At 39.6% G+C, this 10,407-nt stretch overlaps 2 protein-coding genes across 3 annotated transcripts; one reads left to right on the top strand and one right to left on the bottom strand.

Annotated features, from left to right (window-relative positions):
* Positions 1-743: 743 nt before the first annotated feature.
* LOC116207465 (protein cornichon homolog 1) lies at positions 744-3,722 on the bottom strand. 2 transcript variants are annotated; one of them, XM_031540420.1, is made up of 4 exons: positions 3,500-3,718; positions 2,737-2,918; positions 1,917-2,039; positions 744-1,208 (listed from the first exon to the last, which is right to left on the bottom strand). In XM_031540420.1, the coding sequence occupies exons 1-4, from the start codon at positions 3,572-3,574 to the stop codon at positions 1,157-1,159; spliced, it is 432 nt and encodes a 143-aa protein (XP_031396280.1). In that variant the 5' UTR covers positions 3,575-3,718; the 3' UTR covers positions 744-1,156. The 2 variants fall into 2 exon arrangements, with proteins under 2 accessions (XP_031396280.1, XP_031396281.1); XM_031540421.1 differs by lacking the exon at positions 744-1,208 and adding an exon at positions 1,569-1,730 and having other exon boundaries at positions 3,500-3,722.
* Positions 3,723-3,839: 117 nt separating this feature from the next.
* On the top strand, positions 3,840-9,374 carry LOC116207463 (UDP-N-acetylmuramoylalanine--D-glutamate ligase-like). Its single transcript, XM_031540416.1, has 13 exons — positions 3,840-4,051; positions 4,419-4,523; positions 4,654-4,797; positions 4,984-5,100; positions 5,259-5,369; positions 5,638-5,700; positions 5,812-5,938; positions 6,349-6,431; positions 6,613-6,829; positions 7,165-7,292; positions 7,937-8,011; positions 8,130-8,250; positions 8,806-9,374. Exons 1-13 carry the CDS (start codon positions 3,881-3,883, stop codon positions 8,946-8,948), a joined length of 1,605 nt encoding a protein of 534 aa, XP_031396276.1. The 5' UTR covers positions 3,840-3,880; the 3' UTR covers positions 8,949-9,374.
* The last annotated feature ends 1,033 nt before the right edge of the window (positions 9,375-10,407 follow it).

Below are 10,407 nucleotides of genomic sequence, written 5' to 3'. Positions count from 1 at the left end.
ACGACCCGAAAGCGACCCGACATGATCCGGTAGAGCTCATGGGCCAACAGGGTGGGGCCCACGTTCATCAAGTTGGTTGGGGGTCCCCATCAGCGTGGGCCCGTCGTCAATTATTTTGGGCATCATGGAGGCCAATCTTGTTGTTGGGCAGTCTCCTGCAGTTATTGCCGGGGTCTCGAGAAGTCTTCGATACAAAGTAACTTAGCAATGGTCGGGAAAATCTTAGACGATCATTCCTCACGATAACGTGATGCTATATAATCGGCTTCCTTTCCGGCATATGACAAATTCATTATTTCTCTTCCATCATCAAGTTGCAAGTATAAGGCCCGCTACGAATAACGTAGGGACTCTGCCCTTATGGGCCGAGTGAATCCCCAGATCGGCTGGGCTTTGGGGGTTGCGCCGGGGTACCCAGTTCGGACATGGGTGTTTCTCTTCTACCAAAAACTATATATTATAGTCATGAGTGCGATACAATTGATAAATTACATTGTTATTGATCGGAGAAAAAAAACAGCACTGTTATTGGACATGTTTTATCCAATTCATAGAAAATATCTCGTGGCCAAGACCATGCTGACACCCAAGCAGGGTTTAGTCTCAAATTCAGCCGTGTCTTGAGATTATTAGACAACTCAGGTAGGTATTGGTAGATTGACAACTTGTTCCGTTTGACAACTTACGATAAGAATGGCCACTAAAGATACGAAGTAGAAGCAGAAACCAAAATAAATCCGAGGTAGTGGTCAATCGAAATACACGAGGAGACGCTTCAGTAATTCTGGCAAGCCATGTTGTGATTACAGATGTGTCCCGTATGTTTTACTTTCAAGGTTCAAATGCAAAACACAGAAAAACTTAAGACGAAGCCAACAGATCTAAAATATTCCGGCAATTCAGCCCCTCCCAGAAAAGAATACGTAAGAAACGACCTTCGTTGTTTGACATATCAATCATGATAAATATTCAGGACGAGGAGATGGCTGCATATTCCAATTTTCAATACAACTCTGCAGTGCACCAACAATCACTCACACGCCATGAATCAATGGGACCATCCAATCAAGAAAGAATACCTACTGCCAAAAAGCTTCCGTGAAGATAATCTACAAACTTTGCTATCCATCAGGGCTACTTCTCCAACTGCTAACAATCAGAATGAGTCATCCTCATCGACGAAAGACTCGAAGATGGAAAATACAAGCCTGTCATTACGATTTGTTATTAGTCCATATATGACAAGAGCAGGGGGGCAGGGGAATATGAATGATCAGGAGAAGAAAATGGTTAAAGGAGCTATGTCACGAAAATAGAAGTACTCTTGGGCTACGGAAGACCACTAAATCAACTGTATGGACTCCAAAAGACTAAAGCGCACATGGAACATAGTAAACTCTTACGATACATGCACTGGTTTGCAAGATGTATTCGAGAATCGATAGACATAAAAAAAATTTCACAATATTATCCAAATCCTACTAAGTGATGCCGATAAAGAAATTGTCTGGTAAAAGAGGCTGTCCATCTCTTTGATACTTGTAAATAAATGGAAGAGATGAAACATATGATCAATGTCCCGCATAAAGAAGTCTAAGTCATTACTTTGATGGGATGAACTCCGGATCCCGGGACAAACAAAACTATAAAAATTCTAGAATTCCAGGATTGATGATCTGATGTCTAATTCTCCATACTGGGAATGGTAGAATGTTACGAGGACAAGAAATCTATAGCCAAACAGCAATAAATATTTGTTAGTTACAGCTGTAAATCTTCAGACAACCATGTAACACTAACACTAGTTTGACAGCCTTGGATCAAATTTATGAGCAATCTGCGACAAATGCATTCTATATCCAAGTAAATGAAACTTGGAAGGAACATATGATCTTTTGTAGGGAATAGCAACATACCTGAAGATTACGCAGAGAAAGAGGATTGATAGTAAACCAAGCTTCACCAAACGATATTTCTTCTCAGCACCAATAACTCTAAATATTTCGGTCACATCAATAAGGTGCCTTTTCTTGATATACCTGATGACCAAGTAATGGACCAAGATATTAGCACAGACCTTATAGATAATAACTCAGAGTTATTTCAAACTAATCTAAAGCATACAATTTCATTCACAGAGCTTGTTATCTCCTTACAGAGAGATTTTCTCATTAAGCATGTCATTCGATCCATTTCATGGAGTTTCAGTGACAATGAAGAGATCAGATTTGAATGGTGTTAAGAGAGGCCGAAAATTTACAGTCAGCACTTAAATTAGATTGAGCAATAAGCAAATCAACAAAGTTAAACCAATCACTCTGCAAAACTAGTTTGACCACCAGGATTAGCTGAGAGGAAACTGGGTAAGAACATACCCAAAACTACTTCCATGCGAATTACATGCCAGAAAATCGAGTGCAAAGAAGATAAGAAATGCCCGTGAGTGGGACAATCCAGTCATTATTAGCTCAAGTATTTTTCAGAAGGCACAACTGCTAGCTACAAGCTACATTTGCAATGAAGATTACACAAACCGTTAATGATGCTCTTCTCAAGTTAAACCAACTTGTGAACTTGCTTGAATTCTTTGAAAACTATTGCATTCTATCATTTGGAAGATTAATGGCCACTATAACAGTAGAGAACAAACTCATGACACATGCAAACTGCAAAAACACCGTCGTTCAGAGAAAAAATCTTATGTAAATGAAACTCTGGAAAGTTGAGGTTACTTACAGCATTACATGATAGCACGTAAGAGGAACCGAAATAAGGAACATTATCCAATGCCCAGTGACTAGTAGAAGCAGAGTGAGCACTCCTTGTAAAACAAATTCAGGGAGGATCCATCTATTGATCTGAGATGCTGCTTCATACATGTTTACATAGTCGGCCTCCAAATCTGATAGGATCAAAACCTACAAAATCCCAAACAGTCGTGAACAACCAGCCAGAGGAACAAAATGTAACCTTGCCCGCAAGTTTAGTGTCCAATCGCTTTTAAAGTCTTAAGTGATTATTCTTCTATTATCACAATGCTCGTACGTGGATTACTTTAAGCATGACCCTACTCGAAACCACATTATAATTGCCACAGATATTGTCTGCTTTACAAGAAATCGCTGGTACAACTCATAGCAGAACATAAAAAATAAAAAATAAAAAATAAAAATCCATTGATCTTTAGTAAGCATGAACATACGATTGTCCGAGGTACTCGTAATCAATGTCCTGCATATTGAAGTAAACGCGAATCATGACAATACTTTCAGCTTATCTATATAGTATATACAGAATGTGTTCCAAAATCGATGCTAGTACTCAAAGAACGTTGAACTTTGGAAGACTAACTCATCAGAACTAGTCTCATATAATTTCCTCAAGAGGAAGAAATAGCTAGCGGCCAAGTAAAAATATCTTCCAACCGAGTTCTCCTCCAAGCCGCCTCACCTAATTCCTCTCCGGCAACAGAAACAGTGACGAGAATCAGCAAGCATACCTGATAGAAGGTGGACGCGAAGAGGAGTATGTTGATGATGAGGAACGTGACGGAGAGGATCAGAGCGGAAACCATGTCCGATCGAGATCCAATCGAAGCTCCGGCGACGGAAGGGGAAGGATACTCCCAGTGAGGTTCTCCTCCAGCCAAAAGGCAACGAAGACGAGAGATCTTTGACTGGACTGTGAGGTGTTGAAGCAGCTTCGCTTTCCCCTTTGCTGCCTTTTCTATTTACCGGCAAAACAGATTCGGCTTGTTTATATTTATTCGGAGGGACATGCATTTTATTTATTAATAGAGAAGGAAACTAATTTCAAACATATTTTGATCTGCCCACCGAACTTCGCCTTCTATCTCAATTTGCTCCCTGTAGTTCAGTTCATGTTTCATGGCCCGCGGCCTGAAGCTCAGGGCATGGAGCTGCGTTCGCCAACTCATGAGCTCCGGCGGTTCCATCTCAGTGTCAGTCACCGTCTCTCCCCGGAGAGCAGACGGAGAAGGATCATCCAGTCCTCTACCACCGGGCAGGACCTCAAAGGCCGGTCAGTAGCAGTAAGCAAGACCGACCTCTTCCTTGCATTCCTTCCTCCTGCTCCCTTCTGTAGTTATGCTCGAGAGCTTTTGCTGCTTCTCCTCCGTGATAGTTGTCGCATTTGAATGTTGCTGCTAGAAGACTGGATTATTGTGTTTTAGGACAGGCTCATGACTCAAAGGAGAGTGTGGAAGACAATCTCCTTCATAGGTCAAGATGCTGTCTTGATACGTGTGAAACAAACTTGTACTTGTGGAGCTGTCCCGACCGTCATTTGATGGAAGAACAAACTTAATTTGGTCATGCGGCGAGAGTCTGCTCTTATGAATCATAGCACTTTTTTTGTTGTTTCGGTCATATTTTGGCGGTTCACGATGAGTCCTGCAGGTTGTAGGCTTGGGAAAATCCGGGAGAGCTGCAGCGTGGCTTGCTCTTGCCAGAGGTGCTTCAGTGTTAGCCATTGATCGGGACAAGAAACTGTGCCCACTGGAGGTTTCTGCCATTATCTTCTTTTTCATTGCATATGATGTTTGAAATCATTTCGAGCAAAAATCGTTTTGATCCCCGCTTTTCTACTATTTTGGAATCCCCATATTTACTCAGGGAAGCCGTATTCTTGCAGCATGATCCTGCTTTCGAAAATCATGACGAGATAAGAACAATCCTTGGTAAGATTGACATCGAGCAACTTCACAGTGCAGATACAATAGTTGTCTCCCCTGGAGTCCCCCTCGATAACTATGGCCTTCGGTCACTGTTGCAGTCGGTAAGTATATGTCTTGCACTTACTTATATGCCTCGTGAGAAGCATAACCCATTTGAATTATCTTGCCAGCAGTAGAAGGGGATTTTTTTTTTCATTTAAAGCATAATGAAAATTAGTTCCTTTGTGAACTGTTGGGGATTTTTTTTTGAGCAATCCCTGTGATATAAGTTTTGCCATCTACGACAGGGAGTTCAAGTGATGTCAGAGCTGGACTTTGCTGCCAAAGTGCTTCCTAATAGTATTAAAATTTTAGCGGTCACAGGAACTAATGGAAAATCTACTGTTGCAACGTTTGCTGGACAGGTATTCTATATTCATTGAAGTTATCAGTTATGTGCTTCTTACTATCTGGGTTGCTTAGACAAGTCAGCGACAGCAGCGAGCTTTTTTCACAGAACTGTTCTTTGTACTTTACGTGGACTTCACTGCCTTCAATATATCTCCTTTTTTGTTCCAAGCAGATATTAAATCATTGCGGAGTTGAGGCGTTTGTGGGAGGAAACCTTGGAAATCCACTCTCAGAGCTTGCTTATCAGTACATCAAAATGCCATCTGTGGAGTCCGAGATCAAGGCACGTTAATCTACTGAAATAGATTGTCATGTATCATTATTGTTGTGGTATGCTGACCCAGAGAAGGCTGTTGAGTTGAACTCCTGGCATAGAGGTCTGAAGTGGGGTTGCCTAAAAATGGGATTAAACTCCTGAACACCCACATATCTTTGGATTTTTCCCTGTACTGAGTCAAATAAATGTTTGATGAGATGCTAGCCGTAATGCTAGGGCCAATTTTGCTTCATTGAAGGTTGTTTCTTTATCTGAATTCCATTTTGTATGCCAGGTTGCTGTGGTGGAGGTTAGCAGTTATCAGATGGAAATTCCATGCGAGCACTTCCACCCATCGGTGAGTGGTTTAGAAACTGTTTTAGGGTAAAATTGACAGAAAAACTTTATAAAATGTTACCTGATGCTTTCTATTAAATAAATTTCCTTTTCTTTATGCCTTTTCTTTCAGGTTTCTATAATTTTAAATCTGACCCCTGATCATCTAGAAAGGCACGGGACAATGAGGAATTATGCTGCATGCAAATGCCGCTTGCTTTCTCACATGAATAATACCAGGCTAGGACTTATTCCATTCGGTAGGTGACTTATCCCATTTTTTGATCTTTCATCCTCTAACAATATATGGATTTGACGAGAGTCTCAACTTTTGTTTTTAAAGCTTAGTTAACCTAAGCAACGAAGTATCACTAATCTCCAGGAGTGTAGGAGCCATCAGACATGGAAAGTGTCTGGGATACTTGATATTTTGAGCTGTGGAGGAGATGAGCTTCATCGCTTTTGGGCCCGCAGTTTAATTAACTTTATTTATTTTGGTTGCTTTTTGGGATTTTTTTTATAATCGTGATGGAAAACTGCAGCGACATGATATGTATGTCTATTTCTGTGGTTGCTACAGTACCTTAAGGGTGGGAACATTGTGATAGTGCTTCATCCTTGAACAGTATGATCTCCTCCCCATCTTTTGACAATGTGCAGTATTCCTCAGGGAATCAGCTCTTGAATGAAGCAATAATGGACTATGTGGATGATTTTAGTCTTGCTTGGATAGGATCTTTTCCTGGTGTGAAGGTAACAAGCACTTGCACATTCATTGTAAAATGCTGCTGCAGGCCTTAGTGTAATGCTGCTAGAGGAATAAAATGCTCAAGATTCTGATGCATCTCTTTTTCGAAATTTTAGTTTGTATTTTCCTTTGAATTACAGTTTTAATGTGGCATTTGTCATACTGAGTATATTCTCATGTGAAAAGATTAATACAGAAGCTAAGATTGCCAGTTTGAACGTTCCTGATATTGGAGTCAATTCACTACTGGATCTTGGGAAATTGAAGGCTATTGGAACCCACAATTACCAGAATGCTGCAGTGGCTGCATTATCTGTTCTTGGACTAGATATTCGAATTGATCCTGAATCGATCAACTTGGCAATTGAAACTTTAATGCCACCACCCCATCGGATGCAACTTGGTGAGAATTTTATTTGGATACACACTGTCATTGAAAGGACTACATGAAACACATTTGATTATTGAAAGAGGGATAGAATGGTACAAACAGCGGATCGTGGTAGATCCATCATCTTCTTTCTACAATGTCAAGACGTGTCTAGAAACATGGGAGAGTTAATGGTTGTGGCTCATGTTATCCTCTGATATGCTATTTATCTCATTTGCCACCTGATGTTGCTTTATCTTGGGGGATGTTTGGTTAGTGACTATGAACAAAGTCTGCATTTCCTTAGTTTTATACTTTTCATGTATTGTGAATGATGTGTCACTGAGCAGCCATATGTGCTATTGCAGTGCATGAAGATTCTCGAGGAGTGACATGGGTGGATGATAGCAAGGCAACCAATGTGGAAGCAACATTGGCAGGGCTGATGAGTATGAAAGGACGAAAGTCTGTTGTTCTACTTGGTGGCCTTGCAAAGGTTGCAGATCACTTGCCAGTTGAATGCTTTCTTCTTTTCACAATTACATGGTTAACTGTTTACTCATAAAATACGCAATTTAGATGTACCTTTGCTCAATAAAATCATTAAATTCTTGTCGAATTAAAAGTGAGAAATTATTTTTCTAAAGGAAGCATTTATTACAGATTGTTTTTGGAGTTGCATATTTCCATGGTCAGACACAGTTGCAAGTTCTTTTTTGAGATAATAGTGTCCCAATTGATTTCTCATCCTGACTTATCTATTAACCGCTCTTTCAGCTCAATGTTGCGACTTATGTATGAAATTCCTATAAGGAAAACAAATTCTGCAAATCGCTGATATTGCTGCTTCTCAATATGAGCAGGAAAAGAATAATGAAAAGAATGTACTGTTTGGGTCTTGGATTACATTGTGAATGTTTCTTCCTTATATACCCAATGCCTATGTCAAGGAGAAAATTCTGCGATATAATATCAAATTGAATTTCTTATATTGTTAGCTGATGTTTTTGAACGAGTTTAAGAATTGCAAATTTTACCTTTCTTCGTGTCCGAACATTCACGGCGACAAGGACTCATATGTGGGCTTCCAAAGAGCAGGGAAAGCAGCTGTGCCTTAGCAAGTATTGTTGTCTTCTGCAGGTGAAGGATTCACAAGATTCTGATGGTTTTGAAGTTTTGGTTGAACTTCTAAAGGATCATAGATGTGTGATAACAGTATGTTCTTATCCTGTAATCTCTGGTTGTCAATGACTAAGCACTTTCTGATTATTATCTTTTTGGTGCTTGATGATTAACTTCAAACAATGACTTTATTCTGTGTATTTTTTTCAAGTTTGGCTCTTCAGGGAAGCAGATTTATCAAACTTTGTCTGCCAGTGGACTTAGCACTCCCTGCATTCAAGCTTCAGGCTTGAAAGATGCTGTCAGGCTTGCAAGAGAGATGGCAAAACATGGTATTTTCAGTTTATTTTCTGTTAACTGCAACTTTGTTATCTTTAAACTTCTCTGAACTTGTCCATGTTAAACAACACTGTCCTTTGGGTGCATAAGAACGCATTGTTCGAATCTTCCAAATTGGCTACATTATCGCTTCTTTTTTTTTAACATCTCTGTGATCAATGCTGGTAGCGGCCGTTTTCTTCGGTCAGATTGTTAATAATTTTGCTGCTGCTCCAACTTACCTAATTTTTATTTTCAGCAATGAAATACAAACTGCGCAGTCTTTGTCGAGGACAGGCAATCTTGTTGACAATTCGTGTTCCTAATGAAGCTTATGTTCTGCATGAGAACCTTTTCCCTTAAACATCCTCAAAGTTCATATGAATACCTGCTGTCAGAATTCAGATATTGGTGCAACGTTTTAGATTTTTAGTTGGTATATGGAAATCAAACTCAGACTGCTCGTATCTGCAGAAAATTTATTGTGCGTGAGAATAGCATTCCTTGAGATTATTGTTTACAACTTACTTAAAATGTGTATGACTGAACTCCGTGCATCACTGATGCAGGGGACACAGTTTTGCTCAGCCCAGGTTGTGCGAGCTTTGATGAGTTCAATAATTTTGAACACAGAGGGGATGTTTTCAAGGAGCTTGCAATCTCATTGAAGAGTTCCATCGAATCTATCGGAAGCGTATCTGCTCAGTCTTAAGCTGACCTGCATTTTGCTCCAATGAATAATGAATTAGGTGTGAAATCATTGGATGACTACTATATTTTCTTGCGGAGATAAGGATTCCCATTCCCAGGTCGTGTCCATATCTTCAGAGGGTAGCTGAAAGCTGCAGGTGCGATGGTGGTGGGCAAGCTTCTTTTCTTCTCGGCCAAGCAAGTCGGATCATTGAAGCTCTGAAACACTCCCCCAGGAATGGCTGACAGCCAACTTATGCCAAATCAGTCGATTTACTGGAGGCCCTTAAAGGCCAAAAGAAAAGCATGCACCAACTTTAGCAGGTAGGTATTGAGCCGTCCGACCTGTATATTATTGCGACGGTTCCATCTTGTTCTCTTTATTATCCTTCTTGGCTTGAAAAAGCTAATGTATGGTTTACTTTCAAAAAGGTTATAATCTAGTCTCTGTGATGAGGGTTGGTATGAAAGCCACAGCTGCCCCTAAAACCAAACTGAAAATCTTGCCAAGACTCGCCGGCTGCTTCTATGCCAAGCTAATAAAATTCTTCCACCGGCGCAAATTTGTGCGTGCAGGTGGAGTTTTTTTTTGCTAACCCGGGGTATCCGGGCTTCGCCCGACTAATCCCGAGGCTCCGTGAACCCCCGGCGGCGCACGGAGCGGGTAATTACGTCAAAGGCGCTCCGGTGACCCCAAGGGGATTCGAATCCGGGAAACCTTCTACAATAGGGTACTAGTACCCAGAACTGAACCCACTCGAGTAGAAGAATCTTATTCTATATGGCCATCCTGTAATAACATTAATAACAATAACAATAACGTTAGATGTATTTTTTTTTTAATCTTGATAGAAAATCAATATTTCCATTTGTGAAAATTCAGAAAACTTGATTTTGAAATTGCAATTAATTAAATAAATTTAATTGAATTGAAAACAAAATGAAAGTTGCACCTTCACGAGAAGTGAGGAAGGAGAGAGGAAGAGTTGGACAACTTTTAAGAGGAAAAAGTGGGGGATAGAGTTAAATTTACGAAATTAACCTTAAATTTAATGGCTCATTTTTTTTAATTGAATCGGATGAAGTATATTCTTGGAAAGTGAATGTTAGACTAACTAAGATTTCGTTTGGGAGTGCGGTTGCGGTTAGATAAATACTTATTTTATTGAGTTTTAAATATAAACGATATTTGATAAATTCTTTCAAAATCATTGTTTGACTCATTTTTGCAGTAAAAACGTGATTTTCTCATTCAAATTGATAAATGTCTATAAAAACTATTTTTATTTATTCTTTATTTTAAGTATTCATTTTAATTTTAACAGTTTCAAATTATTACTTGCTAAACATTTTTGCTTATGGTAAAATCAACATTTATTTTTTAGCAATTATACTTTTACACTTTCTTTTCAGTAACAACACTCCAAACCAAGCCTAAGGCTTCGTTTAGGAGTGCGATGGCGGATAAATAAGTGTTTATT

Source organism: Punica granatum, chromosome 5 (assembly GCF_007655135.1).
Source record: "Punica granatum isolate Tunisia-2019 chromosome 5, ASM765513v2, whole genome shotgun sequence".
Classification (NCBI taxonomy): domain Eukaryota; kingdom Viridiplantae; phylum Streptophyta; class Magnoliopsida; order Myrtales; family Lythraceae; genus Punica; species Punica granatum.
The sequence above is the reverse complement of the archived record's forward strand: the minus strand, read 5'-3'. Positions and strand labels throughout refer to the sequence as shown.